This window comes from Felis catus, chromosome C1 (genome assembly GCF_018350175.1).
Source record: "Felis catus isolate Fca126 chromosome C1, F.catus_Fca126_mat1.0, whole genome shotgun sequence".
Lineage (NCBI taxonomy): Eukaryota > Metazoa > Chordata > Mammalia > Carnivora > Felidae > Felis > Felis catus.
This window is the reverse complement of record NC_058375.1, coordinates 134,407,464-134,429,501: the sequence shown is the minus strand read 5'-3', so window position 1 is coordinate 134,429,501 and position 22,038 is coordinate 134,407,464. Positions and strand designations below refer to the sequence as shown.

Here is a 22,038-nt window from a genome sequence, read left to right as displayed (position 1 = left end):
TTAATTAATTTAAAAAACAGTGGTCAGTGCCTCACATCTCAAACTTTCCCCTCCTTCTTATACATAAAGTTTGCAATTGGTTTCTTCTCTTCATCTATTTACTCAGTCATTTATTCACTCACTCACTGAGACATTTAATACGGAGCATCACTATGTTTGAGATTCTGTTCTAGGTAATGGGGTGAGGAGGAGTAATCGTATGAAGGTCATGGCTATATCATCAGGCACTTGCAGTCTAATGGAATGGAAAGTTCCTGGCTTCAGCAAATGGCTGAAGCCTTGCTCAGATAGAACTGCCTGTCTTAGATATCAAAATCCCTTAATTCAGATAGAGCAGACATGGTGGTCATCTAGGCATGCTTGCCAGCCTGTTGATGGAGTGTGTTTTGGTGAGACCAGACTTGTAGCATCTTTCAGTTTACTCCTTATAAGTAGCCCTACGCTCGTGTGCTTTTGATATTTTTACTCTGGTCAAAAAAAGTCATCTCTTTATCAGCAGATATGTTATCATATTTGGCTCAATTCTAATATGTATGTATGTCATATGTGTGTGTGTGTGTATATAGTATATAGTGTATATAGTAAACAAAATATTTCCTTGCTTTGAAGTGAAATTACGTAACTCTTTGTCAAAATCCTTGTATTGTACCATCTTACCATTTTATATAAGAATGGAAAAGGCAACAGACACTTGGTGAAGTTTAATCTCTACAGAATACCATAACAGGCTTACACATTCGGGAATGGCAAAACTGAGCGTTTATTACACATAATACTCAAAACCCCTTAAGGAAACTAAGGTAAAAGTGTATATGATGCCATGAATCAACAGAATGATGAAGATATTACAAGATTAAGCATTTGGTAAATTATGCATTTGTTTAATCTGAGTTTGCCAACTAAGTCAATGGCAAAGTGCATTCTTGCTGTATTCCTTTTTTTTTTTTAATTTTCTTTAATGTTTGTTTGTTTTTGAGAGAGAGACAGAATGTGAGTGGGAGAGGAATAGAGAGAGAGGGAGACACAGAATCTGAAGCAGGCTCCAGGCTCTGAGATGTCAGCACAGAGCCCGACGCGGGGCTCGAACCCACAAACCACGAGATCATAACCTGAGCCGAAGTCGGTCACTTACTGACTGAGCCACCCAGGCGCCCCAGCTTTCTTGCTATATTTCTAAAGAGAGGAACTGATGGATGGATAGTACATTAATTTTACTCAGAGTATACTCATTTGGAAATCATTGTACTAATATTTGTATCACAATATAGATCCACAAAATTCTTGGATGTATTTTAGATTCAGTATATATATATATTATTGTTAGATCTAATATATGTATTAGATCATATACAAATCATATACACATTTATATATCTGTACTCGTCTATATTTATGTAAAAAACACCCATATATTTATCTGGAAAGTCATTTTCAGGAAATTTAAGAAACTTGTCCAAATCTTATAGGTAGTATACCCTAGAGGTAAGAATTGTATTCAAATTTTGTAACTATTAAACCCAAATTTCTGACACAACAGCCATACAACCTTTTGAAAAAGGTGCATGTAACACTTTCATAAACTTTTGTATTTAGCCAGAATTTTACAAATAAGCTGACCTTAAAGAAAATTTTTCTCAGAGACTTCTAAAATTATCAATAACCAAAAATTATACAAACTACTATTACTCCTTTCTTTTTTCTTTCTTTCTTTCTTTCTTTCTTTCTTTCTTTCTTTCTTTCTTTTTTTAGAGAGAGGGAAGGGGATGGGAAGCAGGGAAGGGGACGAGGGAGAGGGAGAAAGATAATTTTATTTTTATTTTTAACTTTTTTCTTTAAGTTTTTTAATTTATTTTGAGAGATAGAGCAAGTGGGGTAGGGGCAGAGAGAGACGGGAGAGAGAGAATCCCAAGCAGGCTCCACACTGTCAGCACAGAGCCCAGTGCGGGGCTCTGACTCATGAACTGTGAGATCATGACCTGAGCTGAAATCAAGAGTCGGATGCTTAACTGACTGAGCCACCCAGGCACCCTGGGAGAAAGACAATCTTAAGCAGATTTCATGTCGAGTGCGGGGCTCCATCCCACGACCCTGGAATCATGACCTGAGCCCAAACCAAGAGTCAGATGCTCAACCGACTGAGCCACCCCAAACTATTATTACTCTTCTTCTGCTACACTAAAAAGTTCCTCCTTTCTTCTTGCTTTCAATACAGCCTTGCAAATTCTAAGTCAGACCCCACAGAAGAGCCTAAAGAGTAAGTATGAATGAGAGTTGTTCTCTCAAATCAAATAGGAGGCTAGAAATGCATGATAGAAAGATATTGAGAGGGCAGTAACTTTAAGCAAAAGGATTAAAATTTCTCCTTTCCCCTCTTTCAAGGTCTTCGTCATTATTATCTTTACTACAGAATAATGCACTTATTTGTACATGATTTTGTTAGGCCCAGTACATGTGACCTGCATAAAACATACCATTGCTTTGAGATTTGAAGTTCTAAGAGAAAACTGAGAGGGACATATAAATAGTGACCTTAAAATATGAAACCAGTGAAAGTAGTCAGGGTAGAGGAATAATCTATTATTGTTCCTAAACAAGTTTCAGAAATTTCACGATCATTTTTAACAGAAAAAGAGAAGTATGTTGATAATGGTTATTTAAATAGCCTCAGTCATCGATTAACTAATTTAACACTGTCGATTTTGAATACTCTCAAATGTCATCAAGCCACTCTGCTAGTTGCATATATAAAGGTAAATTAGAGTTCTTTTCAGAGTCAGGCAGTCTAGTGGGTAGACAAACAGACATTAGTAATTAGCTTACTATTGTAACACACTTTGGTAATCGCAATGATAGAGATATGGACTGAATATTGTAAGAAAACCAAGGAAGATCACCTAGTTTATCACAGAGATCTGGAAAGTTTTCTGGAGAAGGTTAAAGGATGTTAATTTAGCAAAGGAAGACCTTGACTCAAAGGTAAGAGTCACCTGGAGTAGTGTGCATCAGGGAGTCTAAGCACTGTTTCTCTGGAGCATAAATCATGGGTCAGTAGGTGGGAAAAAAATGAAGAAGTGCTCTCAGGTCGTGAAGAGCTTTCTATTGGGACACTTTGACTTGAGCCATTTCAATGCAGTAATTTGATTAGAAAATGTTCTTAACTTTTGACTTCGATTTTGGAGGACATCATCTCTAATGGCACAATCCCAGTCCTTACATTTTCTATTTGGCCATTGGATCACCTATCTGGCTCTCCCTTTTTAGGTGAATTAATTTTGTATACAAAAAATATTTATTTATATTAGGGAAATTGAGTAGCAAGAGTACTTGGCCTCAGGTTCTATGTAAATAATCAAAGAAAGATGAATTAGCAGATTGATTTACCTTTCCCAAGCCATCTATGAGACAGTTCTTGAAGGAAGCTAATGTTATAGATAGCACTTTATTTAATTTGGATAAAAATGAATGGTATTTTTGGATACATCTCATACTTTTGGGTGAAAGCAATACCTGATTTTTCTTGCATGGATATGGGTTTTATGATGAGTAATAAGAGATAAACTTGTTTTTCAGGAAAATTTCAGGTTATATAGCTTTTTTTCCCCCTGAGCATACAATTAGGCATGTTTGGGACATCCAAATAAATGCATTAAAAGGGAATTACTTTCTTTTAGGATTTTGAAGAAAATTATCATTGCTCCTATACTCCAGAAACAAAAAGGAGTAGACCAAATAAATTCTGTATACAAAAAGAGGCGACCGTGTGCCTTCAAAAGAATGTTTTTGTCTGCACAGGGATTCACTGTAAGAATGCACTGAATATCATGTTTAGCTAGGATACTTTAAACTTGATATAACAATAGTGAACAAATATATGTTTAACTTTACAAGGAAATGTTAATATATACTCATTCTGGAGTCATAGAATAAACAGAGAGAAACTTTCAGAGGAGATCAAAGAGCACTTTTTATATTGTTTACAATCACAGTAGTGTATTAATGCTAAGGAAATATTGCTGAAGAGTTAGACCAAAGAGCCCTTTGGATTTGGCCTATTATTGAAAGAAAGATGCCATTTGACCTAATGAAATCAGAAATTGATTAAATGCAGTTCATCTAAGGGGAAAAATGGTCACAGAGTTACTGCCAGGGTCGGGAAGAGATGGGGTGATCTAGTGCCTGAGTGCTGATAGGGTTAGATAGACTCTCAGAGTAGTTGATGTTATGAGATGCATGACAATGGATACCCACAGGTCAGAGGGCAAGATCAACCCCTTCCATGGGAAAGAAGAGATTAATCAGAATATTCTTTGCTCAGCTTATAACTAGGTCCTCTCTTATCAAATGATTCATGGAGAACTGAATGTTTTGAAGAAACTGTAATCTATGGGTCCCAGGAAAGCTGGGATTGCTGCTAGCCATCTTGCGAACACGTGTCAGAACAACTGTTGTAGTCACACAGTGCCTCAGTGAAGCCCTGCAACCTTTGTGAATAATACCATTGTGACAAAGTAATTTGGACCCCTGATTATCAAGTGTGTGTCTAATCTTTACTGTTTTCTTTCCCTCATAATATTTAAATCCTCCAGCTTTGGCAACATAAATGTTCATTTAAAATTTTTCATTTTTGCTTTAGTAACAGAAATATTTTGAAATAAAGACCTCCCTTAGCCTGTGGAAAACAATTAAGAAAAGAATTGACACTCACTGTTCCTCTGATATTGTCTGTCTTACAGCTATAGTAAAACAAAATAATTTTTACTTTCACACTTTAGTTCAATCTCAGGTGGATATTGACTGAAACTGGTGCCAGGGTGGCAATATTGATTCTAGGAAGAAAAACCAAGAATCAGATGATTGACCATCCTGCCCAAATCAAAAACCTTTGTCCCTCTGACAACACAATAACCCATAATATTCTACATAAATATGACTTTGTTGTTGTTTCCAGGTAAGAGATTTTTTTGTTTCTTCAAAGCGAGATATTTATTTGTGTAATTTTAATATTGTTTTCATTTTCTTAGCAGATGGCTTATTCATCTTATTATTTTCATGCATTGGCAAGATTAGGCTGTTTTATAAAAAAATACTTAAGAAGAAACTTTAAAATATGTATTTATATGGGTCTCCAGAACAGACTTCACAATATGTGTTTTAAACAATTGTTAATTACATATTTATCCAAGAAACTGGGATGACTTTTCCATTTGGGATAACAAACATCTTACAAATTTCTTTAATTACACAGTTACCAGAAAGGCCACAATGGTCACAACAAAAAATATATATGGCTTTTGGGGAAAAAATAGGAAAACAATGAGCTATCAATGTTTTTATTTATTTATTTTTTTAAGAGGTCATAATGTAACTCATATTCAGAAAATTTGATCTTTGGAAATTTTCAAGCCAGAATTAGAAAATATATATATTCTTTTATTGACTTATGAACATGGGTAACGCTGTATGTGTGTGTATATGTGTGTGTGAATCATTTTTAGTTTGTGAAACTTTTCAAACATACAGAAAACAAGAGCACCATGATCACTCTGATAGATATCACCTAGATTCATCAACTATTAACATTTGGGACAATGACAGACTTAATCTGTCATTACACACATTTCTTAGAAAGAACATGTACACTTGCTGAGGACTCACTTCCCTTCTCATGTTGCAAAATCTTCCCAGTCCTTCATTCTCTCTCTTTCCCACTATTTTTTCTGGCTTGGAAGTTCTACATTCCCTCCCTCCTTGACACCAGTGAGGATTTTCAGGGTCCAGGAGCCTCTTAGCCAAAACCATTTTGATAATTCTAATTGCTTTGGTGGAGTTGGTACAGGAGTAGAGGAGGAGAAAAAAGAGAAACCAGATGGAAAGCAATGCTACTGGAAAGTCTTAGCTCCTAGGGCCAGAGGTACAGCAAACTCAGAACAAGCTGTTCCCTAAAAACAACATTCTAAATGATTACATAAGGTTTAAGTGTGCTTTTGTGGCTAGTACGTGGTTTCCTTATGAAAATGTGTTGAGATCTAAGCAACCAGTTTACAATTGGATTTTGAGAACATAGTCTACTTACTGTTGTGGATGGCCAGTGTTATAATTATTTAGATTAGCACAAAAAATAACTGTCTTCTCTATCAGACTTGTTTTCACTTGGCATGATCATGATTACTTTGCAGACAAAATTTTAAACAAAGATATTATTAAAGGTTCACAAGTATTTTCATTTTCTACATTGTATGAATATTTCATTCCAAATTTTCCACTCCTAATTTTATTCCTGTAGCCTTGTACACACACCCCTACTATGCACATTACTAAGGGGCAATCGAATTGGGAAATAGATATCTAAATACTTTTAGGATTTCACCCAGAAATTTATACATTTGTTTTTTATGAAAATTTAATCAAAAGACAGCTAAAAGAAAATTCATCTGCAAAATAGCAATAATTAATAATAATAATAATAATAATAATAATAATAAAAGACTCATTTTTTTCAGTTCTCTTACTTTTTAAAATGTTTATTTATTTTGGGAGACAGAAAGAGAGAGAGAGAGAGAGAGAGCACGTGAGCTGGAGAGGGACGGCGTGGGGGGGGGTGCGGTGGGAGAGAGAAACCCAAACAGGCCCTGCACTGTCAGCACAAATCCTGATGCGGAGCTTGAACCCATAAACTGTGAGATCATGACCTAAGCTGAAATTAAGAGTTTTAACTGATGCTTAACTGACTGAGCCACCCAGTCTTTCCTCAGTTCTTTCACTTTTTGATTTTATTCTTCTAACTCATGTTCATTTTGGGGTGCATATTTATAATGCTAAAAGTGTCAATATTATATAAAAATTATCCAAGTTCTCCACACATGAATCTTATAGTTTAGTACTTGATTAGCATGAGGTATATTACTTCTAAGACAAAACCCAAATACAAAACTTATATTAAAAAAATTGAAAGTGCAGATGAGTGAAGTCAAGAATTTTAGTTGTATACCTTTAGGTATATCTGTTAACGACAAAGAATGAATATATGAGTGAATGAATAAACTAAAGCTGTGTCTAAAGGAATAGTGAAATGGTTTGATGTTGAATCCTTTCCATCACCTGGAACTTCTTCATGAAGTTCTGGGCATAAAGAATGAAGAGCATCTCTTGGCTCCCTTCTACTATTTCCTGGTGAGCTGCTCCCAAGGACACGCTGGCTGCCATTTTCACCGGGGGAGTCGCCAGGAGAAAGACCAGCTGCTCATATTTAGATTTTTGCAGCTATGAGTCCCATATCCAATTCTGGTTTTTTCCCCCTATTTTCTCTATACTTGAGGAGAGGAGGAAGAGTATATATGTCCTGCTCCAGTCTTCCATTAGACACTACCCCCAGTTCATGCCCTATTTTGGTACCATCTGCTTTGGGGACACAGGATGATAATAAGAGTTCCTACTCATTGAATACCTGCTGTGGGCTAAGTATTTACATATCTACTTTCAGATAATCACACTATCCTGCAAAGATATACAATGGGTATTAGACCCATTTTTATAGACCTGCAAAGTAAAGCTCAGAAAATTAAGAAACCTCTCCAAGGTTATCTGATGCAGGATTTATATTTGAGCCTTTCCTCTGCCATCAGTGGAAGATGCTTCTCTTTCCTTGGAAAAATGTGCTAGCATTTTCTTTGATTGACTCTCCACTTCCATTAACAGCCCTCCCTGGAGAGCTGCTCTCCCACTCTCATCCAATGCTGGTGTCCTGAATTTCCCACAGTGATTTGGCCCTTACATTGAATTTTCTGGCTTCTTGTCTGTTCAACTCAACTGATATCTTAAAATATCTGATTATTCCTTAATAGTGTTGGCAGGTTAGAATCATATTTTTAAAAGGAAAGTATATTTAAGCACTTAACTTTCACAATTTGCTTATTGAGAGTACATAATTTTTCCCATGTTACACAGAGAAACTGGACAATGAGATGACCACCTGTTAGCTGCTAATGATGTTCACATGCCTTTAAAAAAGTAATTCTGGCTTTATCTGTCTACAATCTTGGCGACAAAACTCATGGGAACGTCAAGGGCACAGGAAGCCAAAGGCAGCAAACTGACAATAAAGTTTGTGCTTAGACTACTAATAAGGAAGGAGATACTGTGAATCTCTAATTCCACATAATTATTTAATCTCAAGAGGGTAACATAAAACTGAATGCATGTTTTAAAAAACTGAGTTTGGGTGTTCAAATCTAGGACTTCGATCAGAGGGGTTTCACACAGTATATTTCTTACTTGAAAAAATATTTAAAAAAACAGCAACTATAAAATATGCCAATCACTATTTCAAGTGCATAGTCTAATTTGATATTGTGTGGGTAAGTCAATCATTTTGCCTTTCAAATGAAAATCAATACATAAATAGTGAATGAACTTGATTTAAAATAATAGATGGATATTAACTGTATTCTACGTTGCAAAAATATATACTAGCCTTAAAAAGGGCTTACAACTATAAATATCCATCAAAATATAGAAGTGAAGCATTTTCTAAAATTAGGGCTAGCATTAAAGATTAAATGACCCTTTTATTTTAATAGTTAGATCAAACCCCAAAGACATCTGGGTTTAATTCTTTTGCTAATATGTTTTTGGGTCCCTATTAAGTTTGATGATTTCTATGGATCTCATTTTTAATGTAATATATCCATCCAAGTCCAAAGTTGATACAAACTAAATTTACCTTTTATTTGTTCACTTCACCATAGTATAATGGTTAAAAGCAGAGGCTCTAATATTAACCTGAATGGATTTGAAACTTGTCTCTGTAACTTGTCTTTGTACAAACTGCCTTAATTCGCTGCACCTCAGTTTCCTCATCTATAAAATCGTGTTAGTAGTAGTACCTGATATGCTAGGTTAGTGGGAGGACTAAGTGAGTAACATAGATATGAACTTAGAACAATTCCTGGTGAAAAGTAAGGGTTCAATATTTGCTGCCTGTCATTATTTTTTAACTGCAAAGGGAAGAGTGAATAAGAGGTCACTAGAGAATTAGGTACATTTTTAAATGAGTAGAATAAATCATATGTTTCTCCCCTTGTCTCTAGGCAGGATTGAATTTAAGCCCCAAATAGACAAATAATTGTCTTTCTCAATCAAAAATAAATACTAAAGAGGAGTAGCTGGGATTTTATCTGTAGGAACTTTTTTTTCCCCTAAAACATTTCAAACATTGTGCTGAACACAGAATCTATTTGCCTCAATGTTTCTGAAACACCTTTACAAAACTTTATTTTCTCCCAAGCTTTAGGCTTTAGAAGCATGTAAGGGTATCCTCCAAATCTCTACTAATCATTGCCTCATACATCCTATTATATATACAACAAAATGTTCATATAATTAACAGTAACATGCTCACATATTCACATGACATTAACATTCTCACAGTTGAATTCTAATTCTAAAATCTTACCTTAAATTTGATCCCATATTAAGTAAAGGGGAACAATGATCAGGAACTAAAGGGAAACATTCAAAATGAGATAACTCCAAACGGCCCCACGTTACGGAAAAATATTTTTAAATGGCAAATAACTTAATTTGCAAGCACCATACAGTTTAAGACATCAACATCGATCATTTTAAACTCCTACTTAACACAACTGGCTAGCTAAATATGTTTCTAGCAGTTGTTGTATTGTGGTATGAGTTTTTGAATAATGACTTAATTTTGAAACGGTGCTTCTACTCAAAGTTGTCATGCTATTTCTAGATTCTTAAGATCTAGAATAACTTAGCTCTGGAAGATATGCTATATACAAATGGCTTCTCTCTTCCTTGTCATATGCGTGTGAGTGCATCTATGTTTATATATACATACATATATATGTATATATATGTATGTGTATATATATATATATAGTCTTCCTGATGCACACAAATATATGCATATACACATAGAGTCATTTAGCATATGTACTCATGTTCATGTGTAGATATTCTGTTAAAAGCCCTTCTCTATGGAATTCTCTTTAATTCAAAGAGGTAGTATGTAACTATACTGATCTTAGATCAGAGGGAGATGGCAGAAAAAATAGCGATTCAGAAGATCGAGGGTACCTAGGTAGCTGATCCAGGAAAAGTACTATAATTTTTGAGAATTGGGGAAATTGGTTTTCTTTGATTTCGGAGACACCTGCTTTGATTTCAGAGATCCTTTCAGGAGGCCGAAACTCAAACCAACTGTGAGATATGTGTGACACCTTCTCATAATCCCCTTTTATTGAGGAGGAAACAGGTTGGACAAGTTTGAGTGATCTACTCAAGTTCGCTATATGGTGATATTGGACCTTTTTACTCCAAATTCATTTGTTTCAGAATATTAGAACTAGATATGACCCTGCAGAACATATAATTCACAGCCCACATTTCTAAAACTTTGGTGGCCTGAAGGTGTGGAAAGTTGCATAGCCTGTTGGTTTAAGTTGAGCCAACTGTGGTGGTCACTCACACATTTTTTAATGTATGGAAATCAAATAGTCAGCATACCAAGGTTTAGAGATGCTTGACATTTCCCACTTTCAAAATCAATCACCAATCCGAATGCCCTGGCTATTACTCAGAGATTCAGAGGTTTGCTGTAAGCAGAGACCATGACCTTGGAACAATTATTTTCTCAAAAGGCATTACCAACAATGACGCTAGCAAAGCACCCAGACTGCCCTCCAGTGCATGATTCCCTGGCCAGGAAATGGCTGCGAATCTTCCATGAGTAGTATGAGTTTGGCTCAAATCTTATTTCAATGCATTTATATTTCATAAGCATTGCATTTAGACAAAGTTAAAATCAACAAGTAAAAAAAAATACTTACTTAAAGATTTTCTGTGCTCTGGTTTCTGTTCTTTTATATCATTATCGTAGTGACTTAGTAATTCAGTACTGGAGGATCTCTGGATTTTGAATAATTCCAGGTTTCTTGATGAACCACTTGGATCCTTTGGCTGGAAATAACAAACAATTAGACTTGAATAATTTCACAAGGAAGAAAGGATTTACCAAATAATTTACAGATCTATTTTGATGTTAGATTTAAAGGGAAGATTGAACTAAGATAATTACGTTGGGATAAGGCCTTTAATCATAGCCATATATATATATATATATATATATATATATATATATATATATATATAACTTACTAAGTGCTGTGCATCACCCCAAGTATTCCACATATATTAACTCAATTAATCATCACAGTAATCCTATGAGGTAGGTATTATTATTACCCTTACTTTCCAGACAAGGAAACTGAAGCCAAAAGAGATAAGTAATTTGCCTAAGGCCACACAGCTAGTAAAGGATAGAACCAGGATTCAAACTCAGGCAGTTTGACTCCAGAGTCCACTCTTAATGACAACACACTCTGTCTGTGGGTGGGTGAATGTGGGTGTGGGCACTCAAGCATGCCTGGATAAGGGGATGATGATAATATTAACATATTGATGATGGAGAAAAGTCAATTTGTTATTTTTTTAAGTTTTAACCCCAAAATGAAATAAAGGATGACTGCAATTAAATAGCAATAAAACCACACAGAAAATGCTATATTTTCCTATTGTATACCTTATTAAAAGCTCTCAAGAATATTTCTTTCTAAGATTTTGCAAGTATTAGTGTCCTAAAATTAGATGTTTGGTCTAGAATCAGTATAAAATGGTAGTTTTCAATAATCTGATTCTCTGAATGTATGATTTAGGGTAATTTCATGAAGTTTTAGATTCATAATTTTCATGAGAAGAACAATCTGGCTTAGCTGGAAGAACAATGAAAATCAGTACAAAGGATTATTATTTACTGGTGTTTGAACAGTGAGTATGAGCTTAAATACGTTGGGATTTATTTTCAAGAATATGTATTACAGACTGCATGAACTGAAAATATGAAAATTCAGTAGTCATTAAGTGCTTGTGTGCTTTTTACAGCCTCTAATAAATGAATATCCATGTTATTTGGGGGAAAAAATGAATGCACTATGTTTTTGAAAGAGAAATCAAATGACATTTAGCTCCACAATCATGTCTGTGGAAACGGTTTTTAGTGGACTCTATTTAAACTTAAAATAACTTAATATCTCTTGATCTGTAGGATCCATTGAAATGTGTGTGTGTTATATGCCTAAGCAGCACAATTTAAGTGACAACATTTTAATTAATAAAGGTAACAGCCAAAACAAATACATACCAATCTGTCAATTGCATTTTTGATAGCGTGGAACCAATCCAATATGATGAAGTCAATATCTGACTGTAGAAGGAACTCATTTCCTGATACTGTTGTGATCTGAAAAAAAAAATCGACAGGTAAGCAAATCATATAAAATAGATCTCTTACATTAAAAAATGGATACACACACACACACACACACACACACACACATGCTGTTTAAAAAACACACTTCAATACACCAAAATATTTTCTTGTATTCCAGTAATTGTCTTTCTGGGAACTGGGAGACTGGGATCATTTTGAACTGCTCTCTATAAACTGTTTTTTCATGTCATAACAAATACATTATTGTTTTAATAATAGAACGATTAACTCAGAGTAGGACTAAAGCTGAATTACTCCAACTTAAGGAGAAGCAAGCCAGGAAGTTCAGAATAATGCAGACAGTATCCACTTAAGTCAGAACCTCAGAAAAATGCACCCGGGTGTGTCAGAATTCATTCTGCACTTTTGGCTCTTTCCTGTTTGTCTTTTTCAAATCTAATAGTATCTCTATATTTGATTTCCTTTTATGGAGGGCTGTAAAACAGATTATTTACCAAAGAGACTAATGCAGACTTTTCCAAAAGGTCATGCAAATGAATAACATTTGGCTATTTCTATTTTCCTATCATAAAGATCTATAGGAAAGTAATAAAGCACCAATTTCTCCACAAAAGGAGTATATTAGAATAAAACTTTATTTACATATTTGAACCTCTCATGGAGCGTATTTATCAAATGAACATCCCCATTCCAGACTCTCAGGGCGATTAAGCAGTTGGCAATATTTAACATGTAACTATACGTTTTTCATTACAGTGAATTTTTTCCTCCCCAGAATTGTGAGAGAAGAATGTGACCCTATAGAAACAGAGCAATGCTCTTGATTTCACACATAAAAGGCTACTTAGAGACGAATTTGATTACAGTGGGTGTGGACACGCTTTTTGTATTAGGCCATCAATCTGAACTGCGAAGATTTTCCCTTTGTATTGACTTTTTGTTTCAACAGGAAGATGAACACTTCCTGACTACTGTCACACATCAAGCAAGGCTTCAGAGGTTTAAGAGGACTGACACTTCAAAATACTCAATCAGGAGCTAGTCACCTCTTCTCAGCCTCACTTGCTCTGAATAGGAGGTGAACATTGAAATGTGGCACAGGTTCAGAAAATCGCAAATCATGCTTCAGGATGTCTCTATAATTCTATCATGAAAGTGACAATTATTACCCAAAATAGCTCACTCTGAAGGTCTCAATGATTCTTATGACAACATTTAATGACAATGGTCCTAGAGTTTTAAAGAAATCTTCGATTACACACATACGTATATATTCACTTGTCATTTATTTTTAGAAAAACTGTATAGAGACGCAACATCACTCAGTGTTGCAGTGCAACCATTCTTGATTGCGACGTTTCACAACTGTAAGGAGAGGACTATCCAAGTATATGCGATTATGAGAAGTGAAAGATTAGAAAATAAGAGGAATTTTATTTTCTAGAATTTGACAGACTACCAGGGCCAATCACTCTTTTTTTTTTAAGTGAAATGCATGTAAGACTTCAAAAGGCTCAGAATATCCCCTAAATAGTCCTCTGTTTTATGTATCTATTACAAGACAGCTAAGCTGATATTTGCCTAATTATCTGAACACCCAAGCAATGTTCTTCACTTACATAAAGCTCCAAATATTTACTTTATACAGCGTTGCCACAGAAATACTAATCTAAAAATATAAGGTCATTTGTGACTAACCCAAGAAAACTAGTAATGTCCTTGACCTCTACCTTCATTCTAATCTAACTTTAAATATTTTGATTATGAATGTAGTATATAACATCACAATTTGGTAACATACACAAAGAAATATGAATTAGCCCAAACACAACATGCAATCTAATATATTTTTTCTGCCATTATAAATAAACCATTATTAAAATTGTAAAAAGAAACATTTCAAAGTACAAGAAACAAACATAATTAGATTTACTATATTCTGAGGGTTTAGGAAAGAGCTAACACAGTTCAGTTTTCAGTCTAGTAAATTCAAACAGTGATAAAATGTAAGTACTTCGCCAGTACATTTGCATTTTTGGTGCATGCTATGCAATGCAAAGGGGATCTTTTACTGCCAACACAACCAAAAACAAAATGTATTTTAAAAGTTTCTTTATCCAAATATATTACTGCATTAATCGTACATACTCAGTGATTTATGAATTCATTTGAGGAAGCTGGATCAGAGAACTACACGAATGCAATTCATTCAAAATCTACTATCAGAAAGATACAGTTCACATTCTTTCCTCTGTCTTCCCACTAATCTTTCCAGTTACTAGGCAGTCTGGAGAAGTCTGCTACTGCTCTCTACAGTTTAAACGCATCCACTTCTTAATTACAGTCAGTAATTGACTTTGTTCTGCTCCATCCCAGCCATTCACAGGAAAGCATTTTCAAAGTCTTTGACTGCTCATGCCCATTTAATTCAGGTTTCTCAATCCACATTTTTCCATGACCTCTTTAAGGTTTTCTGATAAATGGTTTGCTGAATCATATTTTCAGTTTGAACAATTGAATTTTCAACACTCTTGGGGGGAAAAAACACATCAGTAAAGACTGTGAACTTCGACTAAACCTTTTGATTGAGCAATTCCTGATGGCAATGTAAAGTGATGTAAAACTAATAGCAGACATAAAAGATTTTAGATGAAGCCATGCTAATGCGTTTTTCTATATCAAGTTTCGCCCAAGTGACAGATGTTGGTGTGAGGTGGATGAAGAAAGAACCTACAGAAAACACAATGGGTTAAGGCAAGAGTGGCTGGTCTCCATTTTGCATTGAAGCCTACTTTGGACAAATGTCTCTTGAACCGCTTCCTTGCCACCAAGTTGTATTTTAAAGGGATATATCCTGCCACCAAGCAGTCTTAATGGAATGTGCTATTGTTGTCAACAACAGATACCTTTCATTACCTGTCTGGGGAAATTTGCCTCAAAGTTTTCATATTGGATAAGGATCTGTCTGAATTCTTGCTGGTGACACATGGATGCCTAGGAAATCGTAGGAGTGTATCCGCCAGGCAACGTGAAGAACAGACACATTCTTTAAGAACCTAAGTCTGTGACCTTGTGGTTCCTCTGAAGATGGAAGCAGGTAACTCCTGGCTCCCCAACTCCACCAATAAGCAATGTGGAGAGAAGAAATGTGTTGTTCAGGCTTTAATTAATGCATGGAGTATTGTTATGCTAATTTAAAAATCCTTGAGGAGTTTTAATGAGTAGTGTTTGTGTTTATTTAAGTATCACCCTTGTCAATATACAGTCCGGCATGTAGTCTTGCCTGTGTTAGATTTTAACGAAAGTGAAAAATAACATGTGGAATGGCATTTTTGCTGTTAAAAATTTCCATAATTTGGTTTACCAGAATAGAAACAAAACTTTTTAGAATTTCATATTTTTTCCTAATTCTAAGAATAATTGAATTTATTGTGAAGAATTTGGAAAAAATAAAGATAACAAAAGAACAAATTAAAACTATTCATGACTCCAAGGAGTAAACACTGTGGACATTTTAATTTAGTGATCGCCAGCCTTTTTAAAATAATAATCAAGTATTTATGATAGTGATCAATGTACAACTTTATGCTATGGATAGATACCTTATCAGTAAAACATATTTGATGGCTAACTCTTGTTGGATACTTTCATTCCAGTTGACGTCAAATACATGTTGAGAGACTATTAAAAGTGCAAGAGATAATGAGTGATATCTGTTCCCTTTGATCGTAGCACCTATCCTCTTGTAGAATTAATTCTGCAAATAATTCTTTGTTCAGGAGACTGAGATGAGGTGTTTCTGACTGAATATCCCGCTAGTCATCAAGGACTGATTGAGTATCCATTAAGTGCAAGGCACATTGCTAGAGGCTAGGGACACACACACCCCCCACCCCCCACCCCCACCATCCTCAAGAGCTCACAATCTGTTTGCATAAATAGGACATATGCATATAAAGATAAATAACAATAGAAAATGGCTTATACTAAGCCCCAATGTGAGTGGCACAGACAATGATCATGTCAAGATTTCAGAGGAGGGAGTAATTACTGCAGACACATTTACATCATGGAATTATACATAAACTGTTGGTCATGATATGTTATTCTTTAAAGGTTGATTGTATCAGAACTTTAGTACATTAAGGATATGAATACTACCACTTGGTATGCAAAGTAATATCAGCTTTAATGATCTCAAAGCACATAATAAACATTCTTCAAATGCAGTTTCCCTCCACTATCATAAAGTAATTTTGCAAATGAAGAAAATGAAGCAAATGAGGAAAATGAGAATGCCATTCTATCAAATTGGCATCATTTTAAATGATAGAATTAAGAGATTACAAAGATCTTGATTTCTAGTTCACTAGTCCTCAGCAAACAGTCTTACACAGTCAAGGACTCTGTGCATATGGGAAAAGGACTATGATGGTTTGGTTTAAGTTGTAAAATCTGGAATGTAGACCTTACAAAAAAGTTGCTTGTGTCTTCCTTGTTATGTTAAAGATAGCCTAATTTTAAAAAGATCAGACCATGGGAGAAGGGTAGGGGGAAAAAATAGATACAAACAGAGAGGGAGGGAGGTAAATCACAAGAGACAATCAAATACAAAGAACAAACTAAGGGTGGGTAATGGGGTGGGGGAGAGGGAGACGGGTGATAGGCATTGAGGAGGACACTTGCTGGGATGAGCACAGGGTTTGTATGTAAGCTAATTTGACAATAAATTATATTCATAAAAAAGATACTAATGATATTATGTGGTGTAAAATGGATATGTTCAACAAACCCTGGGTCTTAATAAAAGTCTTTGTTTAAATGTAAAAATAAATAAATAAATAATAATAAAATAAAAAGATCACCCAGTATCCTTATTCAGATGTTTTCTTCTTTTTCCCCCCTCACAAACAACCACAATCTTGCTATGAAAAAATATATATCTAAAACAAGATTAGGGCATCCCCCCCCAAAAAAAAATGCCTTCAAATTCTAGAAAGGACTGAATCCTACATATGCATGAAGTATCATTCATATTTTGCTTAGGATCAGTCTTTAACTATCAGCCAAAGAAGAATTTATTACATCTTAATAAAGCTGAAACTGTATGTAAGAAACATATAATAGCATATTCCAAATATCTGAAGGGCCCTAAAAAATGTTGAGTGATATGGCTACAGTGATTCTACAAATAACTGGATAACCCATTTAGAAGGAATGGGATTTAATTGCTATTGTATTTGGAGACACTTTGGGATCATGATGAAGTCATTAGATTTGAATTAAATGAAGTATATATAAAAATTTATGTCAAAATATACTAAATTCATTTGAAGTGAATACAATTATTTTTTGAAATTAATTTTGGCTCTATCTTCATTGAATTCTAAGTGCATAAAATGTAGGTATACATTTTGGCAACATTATAGCAAGAGCTCAAGACCTAAAGTTGAGGAAATAATGCTTAAAAAGATCCCTGAGACTCACAATTTTTTCATCTTACATCACACTTCACACATATCCATTTGATATAGCTGATCAATTAAAGGTTGTCATGGTTGTACTAATAGTCAAGTTACTTAGTCTCAAAGGTGTTTATGACCAATGATGAAATTACATTGTCAAGCTGCATGTCTATCTCAAATTACAGTCTGGTGTAACTCCTAACATTTTTCTTAACATGTTGAGCAAAGTTAACATAAAACTATGGGTAAAATATCAGTTAGAAGTAAAAGGTCTTCAATTTGTCTTTCCCAAAATATTACTTGTTAAAACATTTTGTGAGAAAGTATCTGCTTTGTGTTCCCAATGTTGCTAGATGTTAAGTAAATATATGCTGATTATAAGGAAAAAAAAGTTGCTTTGGCAACTCTCTTATTAAAATGCATTTGTAACCCCCATCTGTCATGAAAGTTTTGAAAAGTTTGTTTACTTTGGATGGCAGCCTTATCCAGGGTTACCCTAGCAAACAATGATAGCAGTCTTCAGAAGTTGTGTGAAGAACAAGCCACTAGGGATCCATTTTTGTTTTAATTGGCACGCACAAACACTTTTCTGGTCTGTCAAGAAGATCAAGCTAATATGCATGGAGGGTGTTATATTCTTAGCTTTGGGGAGCAGTAAAGCTCCCTTTATTTAAGTAATTTAAATGATAGACTGCAAAAACTTTGCAAGTCAGAAAAATGTTTTATACTTTCTTAGGGAATATTTGTTTTAAGCAACGGAAAATGTTCTACATATCTAAAGATGTTGAACCTTATGTTATAATTACCCTCTTTCTTCTGACTCTGTGAAATATTCTTAAATCCACATGCTACTAAATAAGGCTAGCCACCAATGGATCCTGAATTTCCACAACTCCCCCCTGTGCTAACAAATGTGCGTTCATTAGTTTCCAGATGTTTATTGGATATGTTTTCAATGTGTTTGGGGCTGATTGATTTGCATGTACATTTATTGAAACCCTCAGTGGTGTCATCATATCAAAATAACCTGCCCATGTAAGCAATTTCTTGTTTAATGGAAAGTAAACAAATGTTGGGCTACATACACAACAGATCTCAAGTGCATTCTGAAATCTAAGGTTTAAGGCCAACCTTTCAAGAAACAGTGCTTTTTAATTGAAATTGAGTTGTACCTTTGACACCCAAATAATTTGGTTCATGCATTCTTACAACACAGATTTGTTCTACAAAATAAAATTGGCCCTATAGTGAACATTCACATCCGTATCACTTGTCCACTCTACCTTTCTATTTGTTAATGAAATACCCAAACCCCAAGTCTATTTCAATCAAATGTTTAACAAAAACTCATGTGCATTCTTTTATCTGTCGGAAAATATTTTAAGTACTGAGAAAAAGTCTTCTCAATATTCATGAAAGAATACTATCCAAGTAATTAGTAGATAGTTTAGCAGTTTCCACAGTTTTGCAGTCAGCTACACCCAAACTTTTGCCTGTGGTGCTCATATGAAAAACAACTGGAAAAGTGACTAATCGAAGCACTTGGTGTATAAAGATATCAGCTTAGAGTTTTGCTGCTGTTAATGCTAATTTCTAAATTTGGGGGGAGTAGTTGCCTGTAGATAGACTAATCATCCTAGGACTCATGTTTTCTGGTCCCCACCACTCACTCAGTCACTGCCAACTACAGATTGGCCTTTAATTTGAGCTATGTTCACTGTGCAAAATTACTCATTTAGTCACATGACATTTGGAAATCTGCAGCTCCCACTATTTTCAAATTGGAATGATTTTTATTATTTCTGTTATTTATATAATGCCAAATTAAAAAAAAATTAATAAACACAGAAGTATAAACATTAAATCTCCCTTTCCCTGAGGTATACTGAATTACTCTCTATCCTTCTATATTTTTTGACCCATGGATTAACATTATATATGTGTTTATATTATAATGAAAATATCATGTTATGAAAATTTTTTATACATATAAATATCTATACTACTATAATCTCCCACATGGATTTAATAATAATATCTTTTGGTTTCCCCATCATCTCATCCACATTTTCCTTTCCAGTCCATATTCCATATTGCAGCCATAGTGATCTTTCTGAAATTCGAATCTGATCATCCTATTCCTCTGCCTGACATTGTTCTGAGATTCCCCACAGCTGCTACACTGCAATACAAACTTTAGTTCAGCCTGCCAGACCCTGTGTGCTCCTCCACCTACCTACACTGCAGGCCCCAGCTCTATATTTCCCTCTGCATCTCTATGATCCAGCCATGTTGAAATTTTTTTGTTGTTCCCAAGCTGTCCTATACTAATTTTCATTTCTTCCCTTAGAGCAGGTTGTTTCCATTGCCCAGACCTCTCTGGCTTCCTCCGTCATCTCATTCAGATCAATTTAGATGTCACCTTTATAGAAAAGTGTTTTCTGAAATAGATACCCCTCCTAAATGTTCCTATGATGTCCTGATCCAACTTTATTATAAAACATACTGGTCTGCATTGCAATTCTCTGTGGATTTCTCTGTGATTACCCTGTACTACACTATATTTACTCTGAAGCCAAGGGCAATGGTCTACCCAGTGGGTGGCTGCACAACTCACACCTAAGGGGCATTAAGTAAATAATAAATAAATGAACATTATCTACCATATACATTTCAGTGAATCCATTATATGCTAATATTTTATATGCTACAGTATATTTTTTAATAAAAAATTTTACAGTGAAAAAATTTATATTTAAATTTAGCCAGCTGGACTCAGTTTAGATAATCCTAATTTTTTTGGCAACATCCAAAACATCATAGTCAGTAGTCAATTGAACACAGGACTTCTTCTCTCCATCAGGCCTGATTAAGTTGTTAACCTTGTCCATGTCAATGGTCTTCTTCATACCCTGTTTGATCTGATGCTTATTGACCTTGACATCCACACTGAACCCAAGCATGCTGTTGTCTTCTATTTTCTTCATGGTTGACTCAGTAGTCGAGGGGAACTTGATGATAGCACAGTGGTCAAGTTTGTTTCTCATGGAGATGCTCTTCCAAGGATATTTAGGCTGCCTTCAGAGATGCAGTGTCTTGGGCCATTGTAAGGTAGGTGACATGTGGGTCTTCTTTCTTTTGTGACTGTGGACATCTCTGTGGACAGCAAACTGTTTTTCTGACCTTCCAAGCTTTTGCTTTGGCTTCAGCTTTGGGAGGAGCAGGGGCTTCCTTCTTCGTCTTCAGTACCATCTTCGTGGAAGGCCTCCATTGCAATAAAATTTTGGAGGTTGCAAGACCATTGCATTCTTTTAGGCAATGTAAGTAGTTTATTGTGGCATTGACTAATGCCACTTTTATCAGAGTAGGGTAGGAAATCCATTTTGAAGATTGAAAACAGCAATCTGAGACTCTATTTTCCCATCAGTCAATAAGTCCTAGACTTCAAACAATAGGATTAAATTTGGAGGAGTCAGGAAGCACCACGACTGGGTCTATATTCCCAGGTGTATCACTAGAATAGAATGTTCTTGATTATATTCCAAAGCCACCATGTGACTTGCAGAGATAATCTACTAAATCAACTAAGAATCTCACCCTGTGTATGAACCTTTCTGAGAGTTGACAATGTGAGAAACTGGACACAGGTTTAAGATTTTCAAGAGGTAATTCTTAGGTTTATGGGTCAAGTCTTTAGAGAATCTCAATGATGCACAGGGGCTTATGCTTGTCAATCAACATTGCAGCCACTAAGTTTACTAAACCACTATTAACATCAATAAACAAGCAAACTGTGGGAGGACAGGTGGCCATTTTTTTTAGAAATATTAGCTAATTAAAGATACAGTGACTTATGCAAAAATGGATAATGTCACCACTAGTTTATTACTCACACATTTTCCATTAATAAGTGCTGAGATTGCACAACAAGAATAAAAGATGTTGCAGGATGTATCTCTATGCTATTGTAACATATTTGGCCATGATTATGAGTGTTTATAAAACATTCAAGAATTGTTCCATGTCTACTTACATTAATGAGAACACCTGTTAACTTTAGTGCTGTACAGACTTATTTGCATTAGATTCAGGTTTTTGCATACTGTACATCACTTTTTGAAACAATTAGATGCTTATAGAGAAATATAGCCGAGTGAAAAACAGCAGCTTGAATGCCTTCCGGCTTAAGACAATTCAACTCCAGGTTTCAGTGAAAAACAGAAATCTGCTGAATTACAATACTGACAGTTAGAAGTGAATGTA

At 35.0% G+C, this 22,038-nt stretch overlaps 1 protein-coding gene across 8 annotated transcripts in view; it reads right to left on the bottom strand.

The window, feature by feature from the left end:
* ARHGAP15 (Rho GTPase activating protein 15) overlaps positions 1-22,038 on the bottom strand; it is a 615,977-nt gene that overhangs the window by 297,783 nt on the left and 296,156 nt on the right. For all 8 annotated transcript variants that reach the window (XM_045033724.1, XM_045033723.1, XM_045033726.1 and 5 more), the window contains 2 exons: positions 12,221-12,319; positions 10,851-10,980 (listed from right to left, as the gene is read on the bottom strand). In XM_045033724.1, coding sequence (XP_044889659.1) covers positions 10,851-10,980; positions 12,221-12,319 — 229 coding nt within the window. The remainder of the gene's footprint in view (positions 1-10,850; positions 10,981-12,220; positions 12,320-22,038) is intronic.